Below are 23,243 nucleotides of genomic sequence, written 5' to 3'. Positions count from 1 at the left end.
GCCTGGTGATGTCACAAGGCAAGCTCTAGTGATGTCACAAATCCTATGAATCCATGGAGTGAAGATCATATGCCCTTGAGAAGCAGATCACTCAAGGAAATGAGCCAACATTCCTAGAAACAAACACACCTCTCATACTCATCCTTGGGTGGGTGGGTGTGCGCGCACACACAGAGCAATGCAACCTACATCGACTTTCTTCCTAGCTTTATCTTTCATTCTAAATTGCTTCCTTCTTCCTTTCCTTTATATTCTTTTTTCGCTCTGATTCCCCTCTTCCTTGGTTCCTCTCCAAATTCTTCCATTTATGGGTGTCCACAGGCACCTTTCCAGTGAGGAGTAAAATGCTTGAAAGGGGGGAGAGCAGGGTAGCTTCACACACAAAAGAAAGACAAACCGCAATTGTACGTTTTGTCCCATATCTCAGGGTCTACAAAGGCTAGAAACATACTCTGGTTTAACAAAGAATTCTGGGAATTATGGTTTACTAGTGGGAAAGGACTGCTCATCCCCTTCATGGATGCTCATGGTCCAACCCCTGTTCCCTCCCTCCCTCCCTTTCTCTGTGCTACAATAATTTTTGTATACATCATTTGGCAGGAGAACTGCATCACAAAATGTGGATCAGTGCACATTTCAAAAGACAGCTGTGTTTCGGTTTGCATATTGTTTTTGAAAATGTGAAGTAGGTAGGTTCGCATTCAAATCTGAACTGAACCGAGCCCCTGTGGTGATGCGTCTGAGGGAACGGGGGCAATTGGCAAGCCCCCAGCTGGTTCCAGCCCACCGCCTGGTTGCCGGTCGAACTCCAGCCCTTGGTTCTGCATCAATCAGCGACTCAGAGCTTCAGAAGCCTTTCAGAAGCTGAGCATGCAAGCCAGCAGAGATAACAAACTCTTCGCAATGGAAGGGTGAACAGAGGCATATGTAAAGCATATTTACAAGCAGTTTATTCAGCATAGATCAGGACAAAGAAAACATGTCTGCTCTCCTTCATGTTCAAGAGCAAGAAGTGTAAAGCAAAAGCTATACACATATGGAAGTTCCCAGCAAGCTAGAATGGAACATCAATATCCTAACATCCTCCCCCTTTCCGTGTAACCTGTATTATTCAGACAATGTCCTAACAGTCCCTTCCTAATCCTTGCTCCCTCCCAGGAGCCTGGAGAAAATGAACCCAACAATTTAACAGAGCCCTACCATGTTCGTCCCTTGGGAATCTTTTTCTCCTGACCTCTTGACAAAGGCTTTTGGTTGAATCAGGAGTTGTTCGGTATCTCCCCCCAGTTCTCTTTTAAGAGGTAGAAATTCAGGGGATGATGCAATGTTTATTTAGAAATTTAGCAAATGGGGCTTTGCCTATCAGATAGGCATTAAAGACCTCCAGTAGACGAACCTGGTGTTTAAAAGCCGCACTGCAAGGCCAGAGAGCTGGCTGAAAGAGCAGACGAAACCAGAAAGGGGGGTGGCAAATGTTTCCCATTGCATGAGTGTGGGAGTGTGAGGGCATGTGTGTATGTCATGGGAAAGGTGGCAACTCAAAGTCCCTATGGAATCAGCGTAGGGTTGCCAGGCAATAATTTGGAAGAATCTCCTTTCTTTCTTTTTTTCTTTTCCAACAGCATTTGTAAATATTAAAGGAAATGATAAGTAACAATAATAATAAGTAAATAATAGAGTAGACCCATTGAAACAATTGACAGGAGTCAGTCATATCCATTGATTTCATTCATAGTTTCATAGAGCTTGATTTAATCATTCACAACCCAGCGAGAAGGATGGGTGGATAGTCAGGCAGACCGACATGCCCATACAGTATGCTTCATTTTCTACCCTGTTAAGTGAGGCTATCCATATCAGTAAGGAGAAGTTAGAATAATTAATAACAATAATAATTACGTACCGTGTTGCCCTAAGTTCCCAAAGTACTCGCTATGCATTATCTCTGTCATTGCAATAACCCTTTGCAACATTATGGTCCCTGCGTTACAGGGGACTAGGTGTCTAGGAGACTATGGCTGACTTAAAAGCCCACAACAGCTTACGTTTGTTGGGGGTTTTTTAGGTGCTACAATACTCTTTGTTGCTTTGGCTTGTATAAGGCTCCCAGGTGAGTCCATGACAGTATGGAAATTTGAACCAGAGGATCACCATCTCATAACTCACACTTTTACAGCCACTTGTTGTTGTTGTTGTTTAGTCGTTTAGTCGTGTCCGACTCTTCGTGACCCCATGGACCAGAGAACGCCAGGCACTCCTGTCCTCCACTGCCCCCCGCAGCTTGGTCAGACTCATGCTGGTAACCTCGAAAACACTATCCAACCATCTCGTCCTCTGTCGCCCCCTTCTCCTTGTGCCCTCCATCTTTCCCAACATCAGGGTCTTCTCCAGGGAGTCTTCTCTTCTCATGAGGTGGCCAAAGTACTGGAGCCTCAGCTTCACAATCTGTCCTTCCAGTGAGCACTCAGGGCTGATTTCCTTCAGAATGGAGAGGTTTGATCTTCTTGCAGTCCATGGGACTCTCAAGAGTCTCCTCCAGCACCATAATTCAAAAGCATCAATTCTTCGGCGATCAGCCTTCTTTATGGTCCAGCTCTCACTTCCATACATCACTACTGGGAAAACCATAGCTTTAACTATACGGACCTTTGTTGGCAAGGTGATGTCTCTGCTTCTCAAGATGCTGTCTAGGCCTGTCATTGCCCTTCTCCCAAGAAGCAGGCGTCTTTTAATTTCGTGGCTGCTGTCACCATCTGCAGTGATCATGGAGCCCAAGAAAGTAAAATCTCTCACTGCCTCCATTTCTTACAGCCACTACATTACACCAATTAGTAAAATGCTTGCATCCCAAATATGGAATTGGTACCTACCTACTCAATCGAAGAAAATATGTTGGCAGGTTGGCTGTTAAAGGTGCGCCTTACAAGTACAGCTAGTCCAAAAACTTGTTGTGTGTTCTCTCTCTCTCTCCTTCTTCCCAGGCAATCTTCTAAAGATGATTCCACCTTTTGACTTTTTAAATTAAGGCATCACAATGAGTGCCTTCTGACTCAAGTCATAAACAAATTGCAGCTCTCATGAGTCACATTGTTGATTACATAAGTCATTTATGTTGTACAGGTGCATTCAGTTTGGCAGTGAGTCACACTTGTGTTCCCTCAGCTACGAAACGCACAGTCAAGAGTCAAGGGTCACAGTATTGGTGTAAATGAGTAATACTTCCTTCAAGTGAATTAAATAATTTAGCCAATTATTTAAAATTACTGTATTTTAATGGTGGTGTTATATTTTTGTGAGCCACCATGGGAGTTCCATTGCAAACTGGAGGGCGGGAGAAACAAAACAAAACAAACTGGTAACCTGGATTCCACCTCCTATCAGTCTCAGTCAGCATGGCCAATGGACATCATAGGAATCTTGTCCAGCAACATCTTGGGGAACACAGTAAGCCCTGCTCTGGTTGATTATCAGCTCTGGCAAGACAAAAACCTCCTTCTGGCTGGCACCATTGGCATCCTAATCAATGCTTGTTTATATCTCTCAAGGTTAAGTCTCCCCATTTCCAACTTCACTGTAGGACACCTCTGCCATTCTAGGCAAAACATGGCATTCTAGGCCAAAGCTTCATTTTGCTTCATGCAGCAATCTCTGAAGAAGCTGACTGAACTGGAAGTGGACTCTTACTTCAGCGCTGCCATTTTCTACCACAGAAGGCTAGCTTAGGGTTACTGAGCAGGCCACATAGCACTCACAGTTCTCTTCTTCAACATAGCGAATGGCGAGGGAGCTCATGAGGAAACGGCAGGAGACTGCCGCCACTAACCTCAACCCTCACACGCCACGTCACTTTGCTGAATGGTGAGACCAGTGGTTCCACAGCTACCAGCTGGCGGTCATCAAGATAAGCACCAGCAGGACTGCTACTGCCATTTTGAAACTCTTGTAACAGCCACAAAAAAGACATAAGGGGGATGAGTGGCCCCTTTTGCCCACTAAATAGCTCCATGCTCCCAAGGTAAAAAAAAATATCAGCCATCTGCTGAACTTTTGACCCACCATAGGAGCCAACTCCTAGGGGCCAAAGTCCCTTTGACCCCCCCAAAAAAATATTTGAGGGGGCAAGCCCCCCCTCCCATGATAGGCATTGTCACATAGCTGTCAACTTTTCCTTTTTCTTGTGAGGAATCCTATTCGGAATAAGGGAATTTCCCTTTTTAAAAAAGGGGAAAACGTTGACAGCTATGCATTGTCATTCCAGTGCTGTGTGTACACCGTGTCTTGTGATCGATTATGTGAGGTGGGGCTTGCCTGGGACCCCCCCAAATGTTTTGTTCAGGCTGGCACCCCTGTGACCCACCATTAGTACAGAACCCTGTTAATAAACCAGTGAGGTCTCCAATCTGAGCTAGAGGATGAATTGAATATGCAAGTTTCAACAAACATAGAACCAAACTATACTGTCCATCAGGGAACAATAATAGTACAGTCTGTCAGGAATGATAATCACATTACCCTTTTATGCTAGGAATTTTGGTTGATTCATATTCTACAGTCTTTTAAATGTGTTTGTGGGAGAGGTTATTATTTTGTTTTTCTTTGAACTATTTATTTTGTGCTTTTTGTCCTGTATTTTTATCTTGTGAACTGCCCTGAGATCTTTGGATTAAGGGCAAAATATAAATTAGGTAAATAAATAAATTTTGTGCCCTGCAGGCAGGAAAGGCAGAAAGAGGGTTCTCCACCCCCACCCCATTCACTTAATCTTCCCCTTATAGAAAAAACCCTCTAGCTCCCTTTTGGCTTTTAAAGGCATAGAAGTTCTTGCCACAGGAGCTAGGAAGAAAAAACAATTCTTTGGGTCAGTCATTATTACACAGGGAAGCTATTTCCCTTTGGTGAACATGAGGTAAATGTGTGATCAATCGTGATTCTATATTTAACTTGCAGAGCAGGGGAGAAATACTGATCAAATGAAGTAATCTTCACCTGATGCAGCAACTGAGGAGACTGGCAGCCAGTGTACACCCTGAGAGCGATTGTTCTCTCATTTTAATACCACTCCCTTTCAAACAAATACTTTCCAACATGGTGTTCATTTCCCCCCCATATTCACCACAAGAATATAGGGTGGTGCCTTATACTGAGTCAAACCAGTATAAGCTCCATATTGTTTTCACTGACTGGCAGCAGTTCTCCAAGGTTCCAGATGAGACATTCCCTAGAGTGGTTATGGATGAACTACCTATAGAAAAAGGGACACGTCAGGGGTGCCCAATATCCCCATTACTTTTTATATCGGTCCTGGAGGTCCTGTTAAATATGATTAGGGGAGATCAGCTGGTAAAAGGGATTCAGGTCGGAGCCAGACATTACAAATTAAAGGCTTTTGCAGATGACTTAGTACTGACCTTGCAAGAGCCAGACACTAGTACCAAAAGAGCTTTGGAATTAATTCAAGTATTTGGCCAGGTCGCAGGATTTAAGTTGAATAAACAAAAAACCAAGGTATTGGAAAAGAACTTAACAAATGTTGAAAGGGAAAGATTCCAAGAGGAAACTGGGTTAGTGGTGGCAAAGAGTGTAAAATACCTGGGGATTAACATGACATCTAAGAATGTGAACTTATTTAAGGACAACTATGACAAGTGCTGGACTGAGATAAAGAAAGATTTAGAAATATGGTCAAACCTGAAGCTTTCCTTGTTAGGTCGAATAGCAGTGATCAAAATGAATGTATTGCCTAGAATGTTGCTTTTGTTTCAGACATTACAAATTGTTGATAAACTGGACTGTTTCAAGAAGTGGCAGAAAGACATATCTAAATTTGTCTGGCAGGGCAAAAAGCCCAGAATTAAGTTTAAGATACTTACTGATTCTAAAGAAAGAGGGGGGTTTGCCCTGCCGGACTTAAGACTTTACTATGAATCGGCAGCTTTCTGCTGGTTAAAAGATTGGCTACTTCTTGAAAATGCAGACATTCTAGATTTGGAAGGATTTGACAATAATTTTGGTTGGCATGCATATATCTGGTATGACAAGGCTAAAGTGTATAAGGGTTTCAAAAATCATATTGTCAGGAAAGCACTATATAATGTATGGATACGGTATAAAGATTTACTGGAAAACAGAACTCCCAGGTGGCTTTCACCTATGGAGGCTAAGGAAGTAAAGAAACTTAATATGACAACCAATTGGCCGAAATACTCTGAGATTTTAGAACAAGAAGGTGGTGAATTTAAATTACAAAGTTATGAGAAAATAAAGTCCAAGGTACGAGATTGGCTCCATTATTTTCAAATAATGGAGGCTTTCAAACAAGACAGGAAAATTGGTTTCCAGGTGGAGAAATCGAAATTGGAAACAGAATTGTTAGAACCCAATACTAAGAATTTATCAAGAATGTACAACTTGCTGTTGAAGTGGAATACAATAGATGAGACAGTGAAGTCTGCTATGGTTAAATGGGCACAGGACATAGGTCATGACATTATGTTTGCTGACTGGGAGCAGTTATGGACCACAGGTATTAAATTTACGGCATGCAATGCCTTACGAGAAAACATTATGAAAATGATTTATAGGTGGTACATGACCCCAGTCAAGCTTGCGAAGATTTACCATTTGCCCAATAACAAATGCTGGAAATGTAAAGAGACTGAGGGTACCTTTTTCCACCTTTGGTGGACCTGCCCAAAGATTAAGGCCTTCTGGGAAATGATTTATAATGAAATTAAGAAAGTGCTTAAGTGCACCTTTAACAAGAAACCAGAGGCATTTCTCTTGGGTATGGTCGGCCAGTTGGTGCCGAAGAAGGATAAGAATTTCTTTTTGTACGCTACTACGGCAGCAAGGATTCTTCTAGCAAAGTATTGGAAGACACAAGAGCTACCCACGCTGGAGGAATGGCAGGCGAAAGTGATTGACTTTATGGGACTGGCAGAAATGACCGGCAGAATCCGCGACCAAGAGAAAGAGACTGTGGAAGAAGATTGGAAGAAATTTAAGATGTATCTTAAGAACTATTATAAAACTGAGGAGTGTTAAAATGCTGAGGGAAAAGAAGACGTAGAATTGCAGCGATAATTGGGTTTAAAAATTTAGGGTGGAATAGAGAAAGAGGACAAATTTATATTTAATTGGGTAAGATATGGTTGCTGAATAATGGTACTAAACTAAGGATGCAAAAAGGGAAAGGTATGGGGAAGTCCGGGAAAAGAGGGTTATGAAAATAAGGTTAAGAAAATATGAGTTTGTTGTTTGTTTGTTTTTATGTTGTTTTTTTGTTTGTGATAAAAAATTGGAAATTAATAAAAATCATTTAAAAAAAAAAAAAAAAAAGAGATGCCAAGGTTTGAACCTGGGACTTTCAAAGTAGATGCTCTACCAGTGAACTACAGCCCTTCCCACCAAGACACCACTGCCGTATCAGAGTATAACCTTTGCCAACTCCACGATATCATTAGTACAGATGTACCTCGGAAGTCAAATGGAACCCATTCTGGTAGTCCATTCAACTTCCAAAATGTTTGGAAACCAAAGCACAACTTCTGATTGGCTGCAGGAAGCTCCTGCAGCCAATCAGAAGCCCCGTAAGGCGCATCGGACATCTAGGTTCCAAAGAGCGTTCACAAACTGGAACACTCATTTCCGGGCATTCGGGAACCAAAACGTCCTAGTACCAAGGCGTTTGGGATCCAAGGTACAACTGTATTAATATTTTAAAGTTTGCAGTGGTACAAAATAAAGTGAAAAATGTGGGCGGAAGAAAGAGAAGGAATACAATACAATATATGGTAATGTAGCTATGATTCTTCTCTGCACACACAAATATTTGTTGATGAAGACTGTCATTTCTGAAGTAAGCAGGCTTGATGTCAGCCCATCGCTACACGAGGTCATTTCCTAAGAATTAATTGGTTCTTGGAAGGCTGTGCTTCCTGTGTGTGTCATGTTTCCTTTTTCAAATGTCATAAAACTGTGGGAAGCAGTGCAGCTGCGACTTTTGCTCTAGATCTCACGCCTTGCAACATTTCTGAGTTGTGTAATGTGATGGGATATGGTACAGTGGTACCTCGGGTTAAGTACTTAATTCGTTCCGGAGGTCCGTTCTTAACCTGAAACTGTTCTTAACCTGAAGCACCACTTTAGCTAATGGGGACTCCTGCTGCTGCTGCGCCGCCGGAGCATGATTTCTGTTCTCATCCTGAAGCAAAGTTCTTAACCCGAGGTACTATTTCTGGGTTAGCGGAGTCTGCAACCTGAAGCGTATGTAACCTGAAGCATATGTAACCCGACGTACCACTGTAGTCACAAAGTAAGTGCAGCTGCCGTTAGAGCCACTAGTTCGTGGTGGTGATAATTGGGTGATATAAGATGTCTGGTTTGTAATAGAAATGCCCACCCTGGGTAGGTGTGGCTCCCTCCACAGTTTGGTGACAGGAACTAGCTGGAACCTTAGTTTTACTTAGTTTTGTTTGTTGGCTTGCTTGCTTTTCTAAAAAATGAGGCACTGATATTCATCTGTTGATGAAAGCACCATGGGCGCCAGCAGAAAATGGCTGCCATGGGTAGCCAAAAGGGAAAGAAAGGTGATAGTACTCTGTACCAATGAGTACCACCACACACACAGCATTGCCTTTATTGTGAAGCAAGTCCAAGCTCATTTGTAAAAAGGACCCCGACAGTTAAGTCCAGTCGCGAACGACTTTGGGGTTGTGTGCTCATCTCGCTTTACAGGCCAAGGGAGCCGGGATTTGTCCGCAGACAGTTTTTCCAGGTCATGTGGCCAGCATGACTAAGCTGCTTCTGGAGAAACCAGTTGCATCACACACCAATGTTCAGCGACCAAATGAAGGGTCACCTGTGTATTGGCAACACACTGATGATACACATATAGCTCAGAGCTTTTGTTGTTGGCTCCTAATTGGTAAGGTCTCCATTGGGGCTCCATGAGCTCCAGAAGGGGGTTTCTACTATTCACACCAAAGAAGACCTCTTACTGCTTCTGTCAAACGTTGTTGTGGGTGGTGAACCCATAAATGACTTCTCTTGAAAGCTTTCAAAAATGCTTCCAGCCTAGGATGAATCAAAGGGGAACTTTGTGAAGCTTTCTGGCTAGTTAGCTGCTTAGCCTCCAGCTGAGAAAGATAAAGAATGAATGCTGTGCAAATTTTGGGAAAGGAACAAAGATTTTTAGCTTCAGATTTAGAGATGGACTTTCAAAGTGATTTTTGTACCCATTCCACATACATAAGACTTCATTGTTGACCTTTAATCAAGAATTATTATAATGTTGCCTTTCTGAGACTGCATAAGACATTTGTTTTTGTTTTCTGTGTAGTTTTTCAAAGATTTCTATTTTCTCATTTTGCTGTTCAGCTGTATGATAATTTTACTCAAGTTAAAATTCTACACTGAATGTCAATGAACTCTGAGGACCACTCGGTTACTGACCTTTGTGTAAATAGTCTCTGACTACTTAGAGGCTTAACTCTTGATAAATGGGTTACTACATTGAAAGCTGATGGGTGTTGAAAATGGATGTACAAACTGTTGACTAATTTCACTCCATAGGATCCTTGGAGCTTGTTTCTCTGTTTCTTCCTCTTTTTACTTCAACTGGTGAGGAAAAATATATGTATTTTTACAATGTTAGCTTTGGATAAAACAATAAGAACATGCACCTCAGCAACTTAAATAAATTACAAAATATACTGTGACTAGATTGTAATGGTCTCAAAAGTAATTAAGGAAATAAAGGAACATTCTGTGAAAAGTGTTAAGCTAAGCTGCTTTTTTCTGAAACTCTTGTTTTACTAGGTTATAGAATAAGTAATAATTTGAAATAACTATTTCAAATACTCCTGGGCACAAGATGAATTTGCTATATTAACTGAGTATTTTATGGCCAAACAGGTATAGGAGATCCATGACTGCATCACTTGATATTTTAAGTTTTATTTAAAAGCAGAGGTGTGTGTTGGGAAGGAGGAATCTAAATTTGATTGGAACAGCGGAACTGGAATATGTTGATATCTCTTCCTTCTTGCAACAGTTTTCTGATATAATACGCTGCAGCTACTCTTTTTCCTACTGGGAACAAATATTTATACTTGTAAGCATGAGTGTTCTTTAAAAGCCTACTTAAAGTCATTGTCTTAAACTGTTATTTTATTACAATGGTGATGATGATGATGATGATGCTGTTATTCGCTAACAGAACTCAAAATTCCTATAGAAGAACAAAGACCATTTGTTAATGGGGGTGGTTGGGGTGGGGGACAAGTCAGGTCTCTGTTTTTATGCTGATTATGAATTCTGGGGTGGCTGCTGTACCCTCAGTTGAATTTTCTCTTCTGTGCAACACTTAAGTATGTTTTCGCCTATCACTTCAGTACTGAAGTGGGCCAAGTGACTTCTGCTGTGATTCTTCCTTCTACTTACCCACTTACTTCTCCCATGTAAGAGTGCATAGAATTTAAACCTTAAAGGCACAGGAAATGTCTTAGGTCAGGGTAGCTACAGGCAGATCTGCAAGCTGGTGAAACTGGTGTTACATACAGTGGTACCTCAGGTTACATACGCTTCAGGTTACATATGCTTCAGGTTACAGACTCTGCTAACTCATAAATAGTGCTTCAGGTTAAGAACTTTGCTTCAGGATGAGAACAGAAATCGTGCATCGGCGGCGCGGCGGCAGCGGGAGGCCCCATTAGCTAAAGTGGTGCTTCAGGTTAAGAACAGTTTCAGGTTAAGTACGGACCTCCGGAACGAATTAAATACTTAGACATCAGGCCTTTGGTTTTTAATTATCTATGGCCTTTTTTGTATGAGTGGGATGTTTTAATCTAGCTTTTAAAATAAAAAAATAGAATGGTCTTTTAGGTTTTTTTAATGATAACTTTAATGTGTGTGTGTGTGTTTAAAATTTTAAAAATACTATAAGTTGCTTTGCGTTGCCATGGCAAAAAAACCCCCCTAATAAATTGAATAAAGAACTATGATAATGGCAGTTATTTGGGCAGCACTGGTCCAAGGCAATTTTGCTACTTGAGGCAGAGCAGCAAAATACTCCCCCTTGCCCTCCATTGAGTTATCTCTTCACAATTACACAAATGCCCCTACCAGGTGGTAAAAAAATAAATAAAAATGCAGCAATAATTAATTAAATAGGTAGCAATTTGCTGCTTTTCATGACACCCCAAATCTGTTGCCTGAGGCAGCTGCCTCCCTCTGTCACATGATAGGGTCAGCCTTATATTCAGACTATTCTGCATGAGGGGGTGGAATATTCTGAGGCTTAGGTAAGGGTGCAAACGAAGGCCTTCACTTTATTTTTCAGCAACAGCTACCCCAGGGCCCCATCAAAATATTTAGATCACTGCCACCATTTAGTTATGTGGTGGTGGTGGGGGATAGAGCTGTCAAGCAATGTAAATTGCTGTGGTTTTCTTTTCTTTTTTAAAAAGACTAATTGTAACTCTGGAAGTTGTTAAGCTGAAGCTCAGAGTTATTTTAAGTAAGTAAGTAAGTAAAGTGGAGCTGAACCATGGACCTACTGACTTATAAGAATTTCATTTTATTTTACTCAGTGAAATCATACAAGTACAAAAGAGAGCTTTAGAAAATTGTCATTTGGTTTGCAAAGTTGGGATACATTATTATCATTATCATCATCATTATTTAGCAGCATAAAGAGGAAGATCATGCCCGAGCCAGTTACTTTGCGCAGTATTAAGAAAATCGGAGAAGACAACTATGGCTTTGAGCCGGAAGAATCACGTATGATGTTTTCCATTTTATATACCTCTTGACTTTAGACACATGTCAGTAAATCTCTTCAAGACCCATTTGCTCATATCATCCCAAGCTCATGGGGTTTTTTTGGGCGGGGGGAGTATTTGCTTGCCCACTCACTACTGCTAACTCCTCCTCTTCCTCTGGGTGGAAAAGTTAACAAATTATCTGGCAAGACGTGGAAGGAGGATATGCAGCTCAAGAGGATTGTCCTCTTCCCCAAGTTCCAGTGTGAAATAGACCAGTTTGCAGGGGTTGTGGTTGGTCCCAAGACGGATATTCTCTTTTTGAGCATCTCAGAAACTTGGTTGCGGAGTGCTACCTTTCTTAGCTAGAGAAAGAGGAAGAGGTAGCAGCAGAGGTGATGAGCAGGCAAGATTAGGTCTCAGAATTTTGAAATGGAGCAACCAGCTGCCCCATCTTGATGTGGTATTTTCTGCATTAGATCGAACCCCCCCCCCACCCCCAGCAATATCATGCTTATTATTTTATGTTGTTTCAGAGTTGCTTTTTAACTTATTCCTAAGTGGAATAGGAGCCTGGATAAATACAGATAAAGAATAAAACACAGCGGCCATTTTAATATAGTGGGAATTTTCCCAGTGTTTTGTAATAATAGAAGCATCTTAAAAAACAAAAACAGAGCCTTGTTCTGACCTTGACATACAAGCACTCCTGTGCCTGAACCTAGTCAGTCTTCTGCATGCAAAACATTGGCTCCACCACTAAGTTGTGTCTCTTTCCATTTCCTGAACCTGTTTTGGGAACTGGTTTGTAGAATCAGATCTCCAACATGAATCATTCCAACTTGGTCCATTTTGGATCTTACTGGGATTTTTGTATGAACTCTTTGAGTTCTCTTTAATTAAACACTGCCTGTACATAATTAAAATAGCCATGTGTGTGTGTGTGTGTGTGTGTGTGTGTGTGTGTGTCTAGGAGTATGGATTAATTTTCAAAGAATGCTAACTATAGGATGTATTTGTTTTCCCCAACAGATAACGGCATCTGCAAACCAGAGTAAGTAATGCATATATTTACAAAGTATTTGGTTGCACAAGTAGGACATGCAACAAAATGTTGCAGTGTAGAGAGACCTTCTGTTCTGGATTTTAGCCAGCCATGCCTCATTCCATTTCCCCTCTCCTGGTTTTACACCCTCCCCTTCCTTCAACTGTCAAGGAGCATTCTGTGACTACTGAGCATGCTCAGACCTCATTTGTCTGTTTTGTTGGTTTTGCCCCCTTCATTGAACTCCCCTCCCCCCCAAATATTTTTTGCACCTCTTTGGTACTTCGTGGGGGGGGCGTCTCTTGAGCCTGCTGGTACTTCCCCCGCTGCGAGTGGATGGTGCAGTTTTGGCTATATAAAGATCCACACTATTCATTTATTTGATGCCTAGAAAGCAGTTTTCATAATTCATTAGTGTGTTTGCAACACAGGAAATGCAGCCACTTCAATTTTCTAAGCTCTAATATTATGCAACTTGTATGAGTTAAGCAAAAATTCAGAACACAATATGCAATAACAGAATACCAGAAGAAGGAAAATGCTACTATTTCAATCAATTCTTCTTACAATGCAGGTTGGATCTATTCACAGGTTTCATGGCATGATGTGACGATTAACAATTCCATGTGCAAATATTTTCCACTCTGGCTGCTTTCCTTAGATATGACATTGACTGACAGCCAATCAATCACTTTTGTGTGGGTTCATGGCTGTGGTCTATGCCGCAACAGAATATTCTAGAACAGAATACAGTATTCTTGCTGGAAAACCCTCTTACAAAAAATAAAACAAAAAACCCCAGAATTAAATACGAAGAGATTTGTACTAGGCTATAATTTGGTGAAAGCAAAACTAATATGTCTTAAAACAGAAACTTGCCTTCTGTATCACTATACAGTTAATGGAGAGAATATAGCCTTAAGCAAATTTCTGAGAAGCTGGGCTCCAGATATGCGGAAATAGAGAGAGAAAACACCAAGCCCTTAAATATGTTTTCACAGCTCAGAACCGCACTCAAACTGGTTGTCACAAAGTTTGGTGCCAGGTACACGCAGGTGGCGCTGTGGGTTAAAGCCTCAGCGCCTAGGGCTTGCCGATCGAAAGGTTGGCGGTTTGAATCCCTGCGGCGGGGTGCGCTCCCGCTGCTCGGTCCCAGCGCCTGCCAACCTAGCAGTTCGAAAGCACCTCCGGGTGCAAGTAGATAAATAGGGACCGCTTACCAGCGGGAAGGTAAACGGCGTTTCCGTGTGTGACTCTGGCTCGCCAGAGCAGCGATGTCACGCTGGCCACGTGACCCGGAAGTGTCTCCGGACAGCGCTGGCCCCTGGCCTCTTAAGTGAGATGGGCGCACAACCCCAGAGTCTGTCAAGACTGGCCCGTACGGGCAGGGGTACCTTTACCTTTACCTTTTACACACATGAATGGGATTTAAGTTTCAAATTAAGCCTTCTGGTGAGGCGAAACTCAGAGTAGCCTGGAGATGAATTCTGGATTCTGGGAGGACTGGGATCAGACTGTTTTTACCAGAAGTATAATGTAACCTAACCATCTTAGCAATATGATCAATGCCCTTCAAAACTGAAAATTCATGTCAGTACACATGAACTTTGTATACGAAAGGTTAATTTACGCTGAATTGGATGGTACTTCTCCCTGATATGGCCCATGCAGATAGGGATGAAGAAGCAATCGCATGCCTTCTCTGCCCACCAGTCTGGTCACTTACACTAAACTATGGTTTGTGCAGATGAGGGCAAACATGAGCATTCCAATGAGAGATCAGTAAAGATAGGACAGCTATCATTCAGGAAAGTGTTGGCCCCATTATCTGATTTGTATAATGAGGGACACTAATAGACTTCTGAGGAACTCCACAAGGTGGTGTGGTTTTTTTGGGTTTTTATGCCTGTGCCTCTGTAATGCAGTGGTTTTCAACAAATGGGCCGTGGCAGCCTGGGGTACCTTGAATGATGGTCAGGGGTGCCGCGGGCAACACTGGCCTCTGACCCTCTTTCCTTCCCTCCCTCCTCTGATGCCCTCTCGCATCTCTGTCTCCAAAAGGCTTGTACGATTGTTTGTTGCAGCAGCCCTGGCTACAAGCACTGCAGGCAAATGGTGCCGCTGGGACTGACCAGGGGATGCTGGTTGCCAGGAGCTGAGGCGGCCTTCGAGTAAACAAGCAAGCAAGCGGGCAAGGGATCGCAGCCAACCAGTCCACCAGCCTTTGCTGTTGGGAATGGACAGACAAGTCCCAGGTCCCTGTGGGGCAGTGTGACGAGGCATCTCTCTTTGGGGTGGGGGGGCAGCTCAGAGACTAGGGGCTGCAGCTGTGACTGCCCAGAGGATTCCCAAGCAGAGGGGAGAGGAAAAGAGGCTGAGGGAACACTCCACAAGGGAGGGTGTTCAAAAAAGGGTGAGAGGCTACCAGCTCTGTGGGCCAGGGGTGACATAACTGGGCTCCTGAGACCCACAGGGGTGCTGTAGAAAGAATGTAGTTGGTCAAGGGAACTGTGGACTCAAAAAGGTTGAAAACCTCTGCTGTAATGATTTTGGATAGAAAGGCAGCAGGAAGGAAAGGTGTTAACCATGAAGCACCCTTCTTCGCCCCCCCCCCCCACTCAACACTGCCTTTCCCCAAAGCTGCTTTTTCCTAGGAAAAGCACAGATACCTGTAGGCATTGTTGTTGTTGTTTAGTCGTTTAGTCATGTCCGACTCTTCGTGACCCCATGGACCAGAGCACGCCAGGCACTCCTGTCTTCCACTGCCTCCCGCAGTTTAGTCAAACTCATGCTGGTAGCTTTGAGAACAGTATCCAGCCATCTCGTTCTCTGTCACCCTCTTTTCCTTCTGCCCTCCATCTTTCCCAACATCAGTCAGGGTCTTTTCCAGGGAGTCTTCTCTTCTCATGAGGTGGCCAAAGTATTGGAGCCTCAGCTTCACGATCTGCTCTTCCAGTGAGCACTCAGGGCTGATTTCCTTAAGAATGGATAGGTTTGATCTTCTTACAGTCCATGGGACTCTCAAGAGTCTCCTCCAGCACCATAATTCAAAAGCATCAATTCTTCGGTGATCAGCCTTCTTTATGGTCCAACTCTCCAGAATAATCCCTGTAGGCATTATTCATGTGTAATTCTTGATGGCAGCTAAGACTGTGAGGACTTGCCTGAGGCCACTCAGGGAGTACAAGAGGAACCTAGGCCTCTAAAGAGTAAATCAAACTCTCTCTCCCTTCTGAACTATACTGATTTTTCAGTATTGTTCCAGGCTGGGGAACAGGATAGTTAATGCTCTTTATACTATAGTGGACCAATTATGGGATTAGCAGGGTCTGGGAAGGGTGCCATCCCCTGTTATATTCTTCTCTCATTGTTATAGTGCTATGTGAATTTTTTCCTCTGGGAGTGCAGCCAGATGAAGCAATGAGGTGGAATATTAAGATATATAGGATAAGACACAGCTTATGATCCTATAACCAGAACCACCTCCAACACTCTCACATCATGTACCTTTGAAGATCCTCTGAACCTCAGCATTAAGCCAGACAGTCCCAACCTTAAAATTAACGGTGCATTAAAGAATTCTTATTCCTTTCGTTTAAGAGTTCCGCTAGCACTGCCTTCCTTGTAGGAATGGAAGAGAAATTTGATTTTGCTTGCATTTTAATGAGATACATTCCAATTCACTCTTCCCCAACAAATGCATGAACTGAAATGCAGCTATACTTGAAATTTGACCTTTCTTGAATTTTTTTTTTTTAAATAATTTTTATTAACTGGCCAATCACATCAAATTAAATCACATCATATAAATTCCGAATTACAAAGCCAAATTTTTAAATTTTGTTGGGGGAACCCATACTTCAAGATCCAAAGGGGAATTCAGATCATCTTCTTATTACTGCGTTAATGTCCAAATCAGTCCCAATCAGTCCAAACAAAGTTCATAATTCTATCCAGTCTTATCTTGGTGTTGCCACATCATATCTTGTTCGTATAATTTCTCTTTTTCCCTTACAATCTCTTCTGTTAGTCTCCTTAAGCCGATAGCAAGTGTAATAATCCTGTGTGGATTTCCCGTTCCTCCACTAAGTCCACTAAAGTCCATATATCTCCTTCGTAGATAACATCACTTTATCCATCGTAAATTTTGGCATTTGTCGCTCTTAAGTCCCACCGAGGAGTTGATTCACGATATGTAAACAACTCTATTTCTCTCTTTCTCCTCCCAAACCCAAGAGCTCCCACAATGCCTCACAAAATGGCGAACGGCATTTTTTCCTGACTGCGTCACTCCAAAACTCTTAGCTTTCCAGCTTCATCTTGAAACATTGCTTTGGATCGAAAGTTTATCTCCACACAGCCTTAAATCCACAGCTTAAGTCCTTAATTTCTGACTCATTAGGGGAGGGGGATTCTTGTTAAATCACATAAAAAGGTAGAGGCAGGTTTTTTTTCCCCTCCCCCCTCAGTCATTACCGTATCTTGACGTTCTTCTCGTATTTTATTGTTGTCTTGTTATCAGAGATCTCTTCTGTCAGCAGTATTTACTCCCCTTTTTCCTTGATGTATGTGCAATTAATCATGTCCAAATTATTTCTTTTAAAGATCATTGCAACCAGCGGCGCGAATCGGGGACGGCGTTGAGGAGTGCCGAAAATCCCACAGAAGGGCTTTGTGCCTAGTGCCCCCACCTCCACAAATTCGGGGGTGGTATAGGGCACAGCAGGCAAGGGCCGTCCCCCCCATAATCCTGGGGGGGGGTTAAGGAGGCTAATTACCCCCATCATAGCCTCCAAATTACCTCGTGTGGGTCGGAGAGATGTTATTGTCAGCCATCTTCCGATGCGCCACCTAGTGGCCCCCGACCTTTCTTGAATTTTTCTATTCAGTGTACAAAAATGCATGAATTAGGGGGAAATGTCATAAAAATGAATTAATATTAGAGAAAATAGCATGCAAAAATGCATTATATATGGGGAAAATGCTTGGGAAAATATGTATTTAAGTCAAAACTGCATACAAAAATGTGTTCATGAGCAGAAATTTGCACTAAAATGCAGGTGCATTTTCATGAGAATTATTTTTTACAGTCATAAATTGGTGTAGAAATGTGAAGAGAACAGCAATGGGAATGGGTTGTCCTGGGGACTAATGTTATCAGAAGGGCACAAAAATCAGACCTGCTGAAGGAATAGAGCTTTTTAGAACCTTTGTTGTAATCTACTTTTTAAGGGGGCAGGTTTCAAGTCTGTTAAAAATAAGGTCCAGTTCCTTGTATTTCAAATGCCTCTTTTCAAAATGACGATCCTGTTGCAACTGAAGCCATAACAATGTCCCAAGATGATAACATACATTTTGATGGATAAAATAAATTTGAATGGAAGTGCATGGGAATAGGCCCCTTAAGAGTACTCACATGGATATTGCCTTGCCTTTCACAGGTATTTCCATAATAAAAAGGAGACTTCTTCAAAGAACAATACAAAAGGGAACAAGTAAGTTAAACTGGTTACTCTTCTATCAGGATAATTGCCAGGCCCATTCATTCATTCTGCTAAACTTTGCAGGAGTGACAGAGGGTGGTGAAGGAGGTAAAATCTCTGTGACAAGATGTGCTGACAGCCATCCTTCAGACAGTTTTCAAATGGGATTAGACAAATAATTCGCGGAGGCTAGGGCTAGTAACTGGCTGCTAGCCATGATGGTTGTAAACTGTGGCCAGGATCATGGTGGGGAGGAACTGTGTGTGAGAGAGGGTTATTGCCCCCTTGTGTCCTGTTTGTGGGCTCCCCAAATGTATCTGTTGGAAACTGGGTGCTGGACTAGATCTGGCCTTTGCTCTGATCTTGTGGGGCTCTTGTGTAATAAGGAAATGCAACACGTCAGTCCTGAAATGTAATAACCCAGCATGAACCCATTACTTCTTTACAAAGACCCCACCATGCACTCACATACCTCACTTTCTACCTCACAAGACCCACTTCATGCCACTGTGTAAGACAGGTAATCATTTACCATGATGTGTGTGTGTGTGTGTGTGTAACCAACAACAATTTAATACTTTAATCACCTGTATCATCCATATGGATGGTGGCAATAAGATTCTTTTCCACTTCCCTTCTACCAAGTGCTGAATTCTGGTGGGGGGGGGGCTCGGAGCCCTGCTTCTATATAATATTTCTGCTCAAGTGCAGAAGATTCACTTCCTCATTGGGCAGGGCAATACAGATTGGTGCATAATGTGTGGTAAATTCTGTCAGAATATATTGGGTGTGTGTGTGTGTGTGTTTGTTTGTGTTTTCAATGCAAGTATTGATGTCGTGCAAGTATATGGGTGGTTCAGTGACAGCAATAACAAACCACAGCTTGTAACCCTTCGGGCAGCACAAATTTATCCCTCAGATTAAGCTGCCAGCCTCTCCCATCTCTGCCTCATTGTTCCAAGAACCGCCCTGCCTTCTGTACTATGCTCACTCTTCTTCTTTTGGGGCCTAAAATAGGGTTCAGTTGTGGCTGGATCTAGAATAACAAGAGTCTCCTTTAATTTGTCAAGCAAAGCACATTCTTTCACAGAAGTCAGAAAAGGGCGTTACAGCAAACTTTTATATGCTATTTTTGCAAATATTTTGTTATAACACCAGTCAATATCAATTACATGAGGGGGGCTTTTGAGATATGCTCCTGTAGTCCAGCATCTGTAAAACACCACTTAGGGAACATGCCGTGAAACTGGACTTCTCAAGAGTGCAGTGTGTGTTTGAAAATATTGGAGAATTCTTGACTGTCTTGGATTGATTCAATGGTGGGGGGAAGAGGCTGCTACTGGTAGGATGGGAGCTGCCTTTACACATAGACTTCTTTGGCACTGTGAAGAGGTTCTTCCACTAGGCAATCCAACAAAAGGGATTTGATTCCTAGCATATCTGGGGGAAAGAATACAACTTTAATAATACAACACATTTTGCTTTCTTTCTTTTTTAAACAGGACATCAGAGAAGAATGAAATTCGAGTTGGCTTCTTTGAGTTGGTAATAAAATTGTTGCTTTTCACCACTTCATATATCTGCTGTGGTTCTATAGATCAGGGTGGTCAGATTCCCAGCTTATAGGGTCGTCATAATCGCAACTACCCTTTTGAGATTCAAGTACAAATGGAGACAGCTTTGTATTTTGTTTTTCCAAAACTGTTATGGGGAGCCTGATGTTCACTGTGAAGGTGGTGCATGTTGTTACTCCAAGAAGGAATGGTGGAGCTTAGCATTAAAGGTAAAGGTAAAGGGACCCCTGACCATTAGGTTGCGGCGCTCATCTTGCTTTATTGGCCGAGGGAGCCAGCGTACAGCTTCTGGGTTTTGTGGCCAGCATGACTAAGCCACTTCTGGTGAACCAGAGCAGCGCACGGAAACGCTGTTTACCTTCCTGCTGGAGCGGTACCTATTTATCTACTTGCACTCGATGTGCTTTCAAACTGCTAGGTGGGCAGGAGCTGGGACCAAACAACGAGAGCTCACCCTGTCACAGGGATTCGAACTGCTGACCTTCTGATCGGCAAGTCCTAGACTCTGTGGTTTAACCCACAGCGCCACCTGGGTGAAATCCAGTGCTATAGTTCCACTCATGGAGTGGCTTTTGACTCAGAAGAGCATCTATTAATGCAAAAGAAGGGAGGTGATTTGCACTGATATCTCTCTTCCATACACAACCCTTGTGCCTTCTTTCACACTTATCTAGAGGGTCCTACAAGCTTCTGCAACAGATTTTCAGTTCTCAAGGGACTGTAGCAAGAAGGTGGGATCAGAAAACAACTTCCGTTTATTTTAGTGGTCGCCTCTGCTGGATCAAAGCCATTCTGCCAGTGAAGCCTTGGGTTTCAGCCATTGTTAGTAAAAAAACAATTGGAACATGAATATACAAAGGAGTGATGCATAATTTTTTTGTGAATGCTCTTTGTCTGTTTCCCCCCACTTAAAGTTTAGATTTGCTTCTTCATCTGAGAAACTGATGATGGTTTTCGGTGGCATCTGCGCTGCTCTTCATGGAGCTGCCCAACCAGCCATGTTGATTGTCTTTGGGGTAATGACAGACACATTTATTCAATATGATATCGAGAAGCAAGAGCTTAGTGACCCGAACAAAGGATGTGTGAATAACACTATAGTGTGGATCAACACTTCCTATCACCAAAACGACAACAATACACCAGTGAGTTGTGGGTAAGTGGACAAGACATTTTGCATTGTGTCCGGTGCTAATACTACTCAGAGTAGCCCCACTGAAGTTAAAGAACATGATTAACTTGGGTTCATTAGTTTCATCAGGTAGACTATGGGTAGAGGCTGGACATAACTATACAGTAATCTCTCAGTATTTCGATATTTATAGACCTTACAAATGAGCAAAGCATTTTATCTCCTCTGTTATTAAATGACATTGTCTGAAATATGCTACATTCTTGCACAGAAGACAAACCAATGATACTCCAGGTCATTTTACCAGCCTGCCTTCATATATGTGTGATTACACCACTGGGCATTGGCTTTGTAGTTTTGCAAACTCCATGCTTTAAATAATATTCCCATACCATGTCTTATCGCAGTTGGACTAATGTCACTTCCTCTCCAGAGCTGGAGGTGTTGCTACTTTGTTCATTTCCTGGCTGATAATTGCTCATTTTAATTTATGCTTCCCCTACCATTGAGTCTAGCCAGCTTTGCCAACTGCTGGCTCTTACTAGAATGTGTAAAAATATAAATTCGTCAGTCATTTTTCTAAGATTTGCTTTGTACTGCCCTGGTTCTGTAGAAGTAAAAAAAAGAAAAAGAAAGATATATCTTTACTTTCGGCATTTAGAACTACTGTGCACAATTTCAACAGGAAATCACACAAAGGTAAATGTCCTTTGGCTTCAAAAGTTGCAGCTGCAACCCACAAGTCAATAGTGGTTGAGTACTTGGATTTCAGGGCCAAAGATAATTGAGCTAAACTTAAGGTTGATTCACTTGTCCCACCTAAGCACTGTTTTTTTTGGCAGTGGTTCAGATTCAGCACTCTTACACATGTTTACATAGAAGTAAGTCCCACTATATGGAATAGGACTTGCTTCCAGGTATATGTGCATAGATTGCATCATTAGTCTTCCACAAGGAAATAGTTTGAAACTGGATCAGTTTATGCAAATGTTGAACAATAACTAATATTCCTTCTTTGTTTTGCCCTTGTTGAATTACACATCAACGTTAGCATTTAATGCTTTTAATGTTTGATGTTTTACTGAGGTTTTATAATTTGTTGGAAGCCACCCAGAGTGACTGAGGCAACCCATTCAGATGTGTGGCATATAAATGATATGTTGTTGTTGTTGTTGTTGTTGTTGTTAATATTAATGGAGAATATGGTGGACCTATTTTGTCAGACTGTCTGCTACTTACAGTGCATATTATTTTGGAAAGTCAGTTTTTTGTTTTCACTATAATCCCTTACTCTGTCCTCTCTATCCTCTCTGAATTCATACCCAAATATTAACTGAGGGAAAAGAACAATGGAAATAAGTTCATCTAGCTGCTAATGAAGTTACATTATTTCTCATATTAATTTTGCCTGCAGGCACATCAATTCAAGATGGACTGATTTACCAAGGTCATATATCTTCTTTAATTCTTTCTTTATCTTTCAGGTTGCTGGACATTGAAACGGAAATGAGTTATTTTGCAAGTTACTATGGGGGAATAGGCTGTGCAGTGCTTGTGCTGGCATACTTCCAGGTCAGTACAGTGGTATCTCAGATTACATACACTTCAGGTTACAGACTCCACTAACCCAGAAATAGTGCTTCAGGTTAAGAACTTGCTTCAGGATGAGAACAGAAATCGGGCTCCAGCGGCGCGGCAGCAGCAGGAGGCCCCATTAGCTAAAGTGGTGCTTCAGGTTAAGAACAGTTTCAGGTTAAGTACGGACCTCCGGAACAAATTAAGTACTTAACCTGAGGTACCACTGTATTATTATTTACTTCCTCATATTGTTTTCCACAATAGAAAATGGCTTAATGTCGGTGACACTCACCTGAAAAACAACAAAAAGGCAGCTAAACTCCAGTTTGGAGTGCAACCACCCAGAAGGCCCTGCCTTGTGTTCCCATTCATCCCTCCCAACTTCCTGTGGACATTTGTTGACTGGAATCCTTCAGCGATGGGCATTGTGAGGCAATTTTTATGCTGCTGTCTCATGGTGACGATCCAGATCCAGTTATATACATGTCCATGTGTTTAGTAGGCCTACTGGAGTAGGTTTGTAAGCCTGAGATTTGTTCCCATGCTTCATGTCATGTAGAATGCACACAAAGGGACCAAGTGTTTATTTGCCCTTTAATCATAAGAGTTAACAGAAGTGGTTTGGTTTTTATACAGTTAGCTCCTCAATGTCAAGATCAGTAATGGTAA

General features: G+C 42.2%; 1 protein-coding gene and 1 long non-coding RNA gene across 2 annotated transcripts in view; one reads left to right on the top strand and one right to left on the bottom strand.

The window, feature by feature from the left end:
* The first annotated feature begins 9,455 nt into the window (after window positions 1-9,455).
* Window positions 9,456-23,243, top strand: part of ABCB11 (ATP binding cassette subfamily B member 11) — a 51,172-nt gene continuing 37,384 nt past the window's right edge. Inside the window, exons 1-7 of the mRNA XM_079983792.1 lie at window positions 9,456-9,621; window positions 11,687-11,781; window positions 12,795-12,816; window positions 18,249-18,302; window positions 19,793-19,835; window positions 20,779-21,020; window positions 22,481-22,568. Of these exons, the coding sequence (XP_079839918.1) occupies window positions 11,706-11,781; window positions 12,795-12,816; window positions 18,249-18,302; window positions 19,793-19,835; window positions 20,779-21,020; window positions 22,481-22,568 (525 nt within the window). The 5' untranslated portion in view covers window positions 9,456-9,621; window positions 11,687-11,705. The remainder of the gene's footprint in view (window positions 9,622-11,686; window positions 11,782-12,794; window positions 12,817-18,248; window positions 18,303-19,792; window positions 19,836-20,778; window positions 21,021-22,480; window positions 22,569-23,243) is intronic.
* Window positions 19,384-22,897, bottom strand: LOC307220288. The gene is made up of 2 exons (XR_013840817.1): window positions 22,867-22,897; window positions 19,384-19,730 (listed from the first exon to the last, which is right to left on the bottom strand). It is a non-coding gene; the product is annotated as an uncharacterized lncRNA (long non-coding RNA).

This window comes from Podarcis cretensis (assembly GCF_951804945.1).
Source record: "Podarcis cretensis genome assembly, chromosome: 1".
Classification (NCBI taxonomy): domain Eukaryota; kingdom Metazoa; phylum Chordata; class Lepidosauria; order Squamata; family Lacertidae; genus Podarcis; species Podarcis cretensis.
The sequence above is the reverse complement of the archived record's forward strand: the minus strand, read 5'-3'. Positions and strand labels throughout refer to the sequence as shown.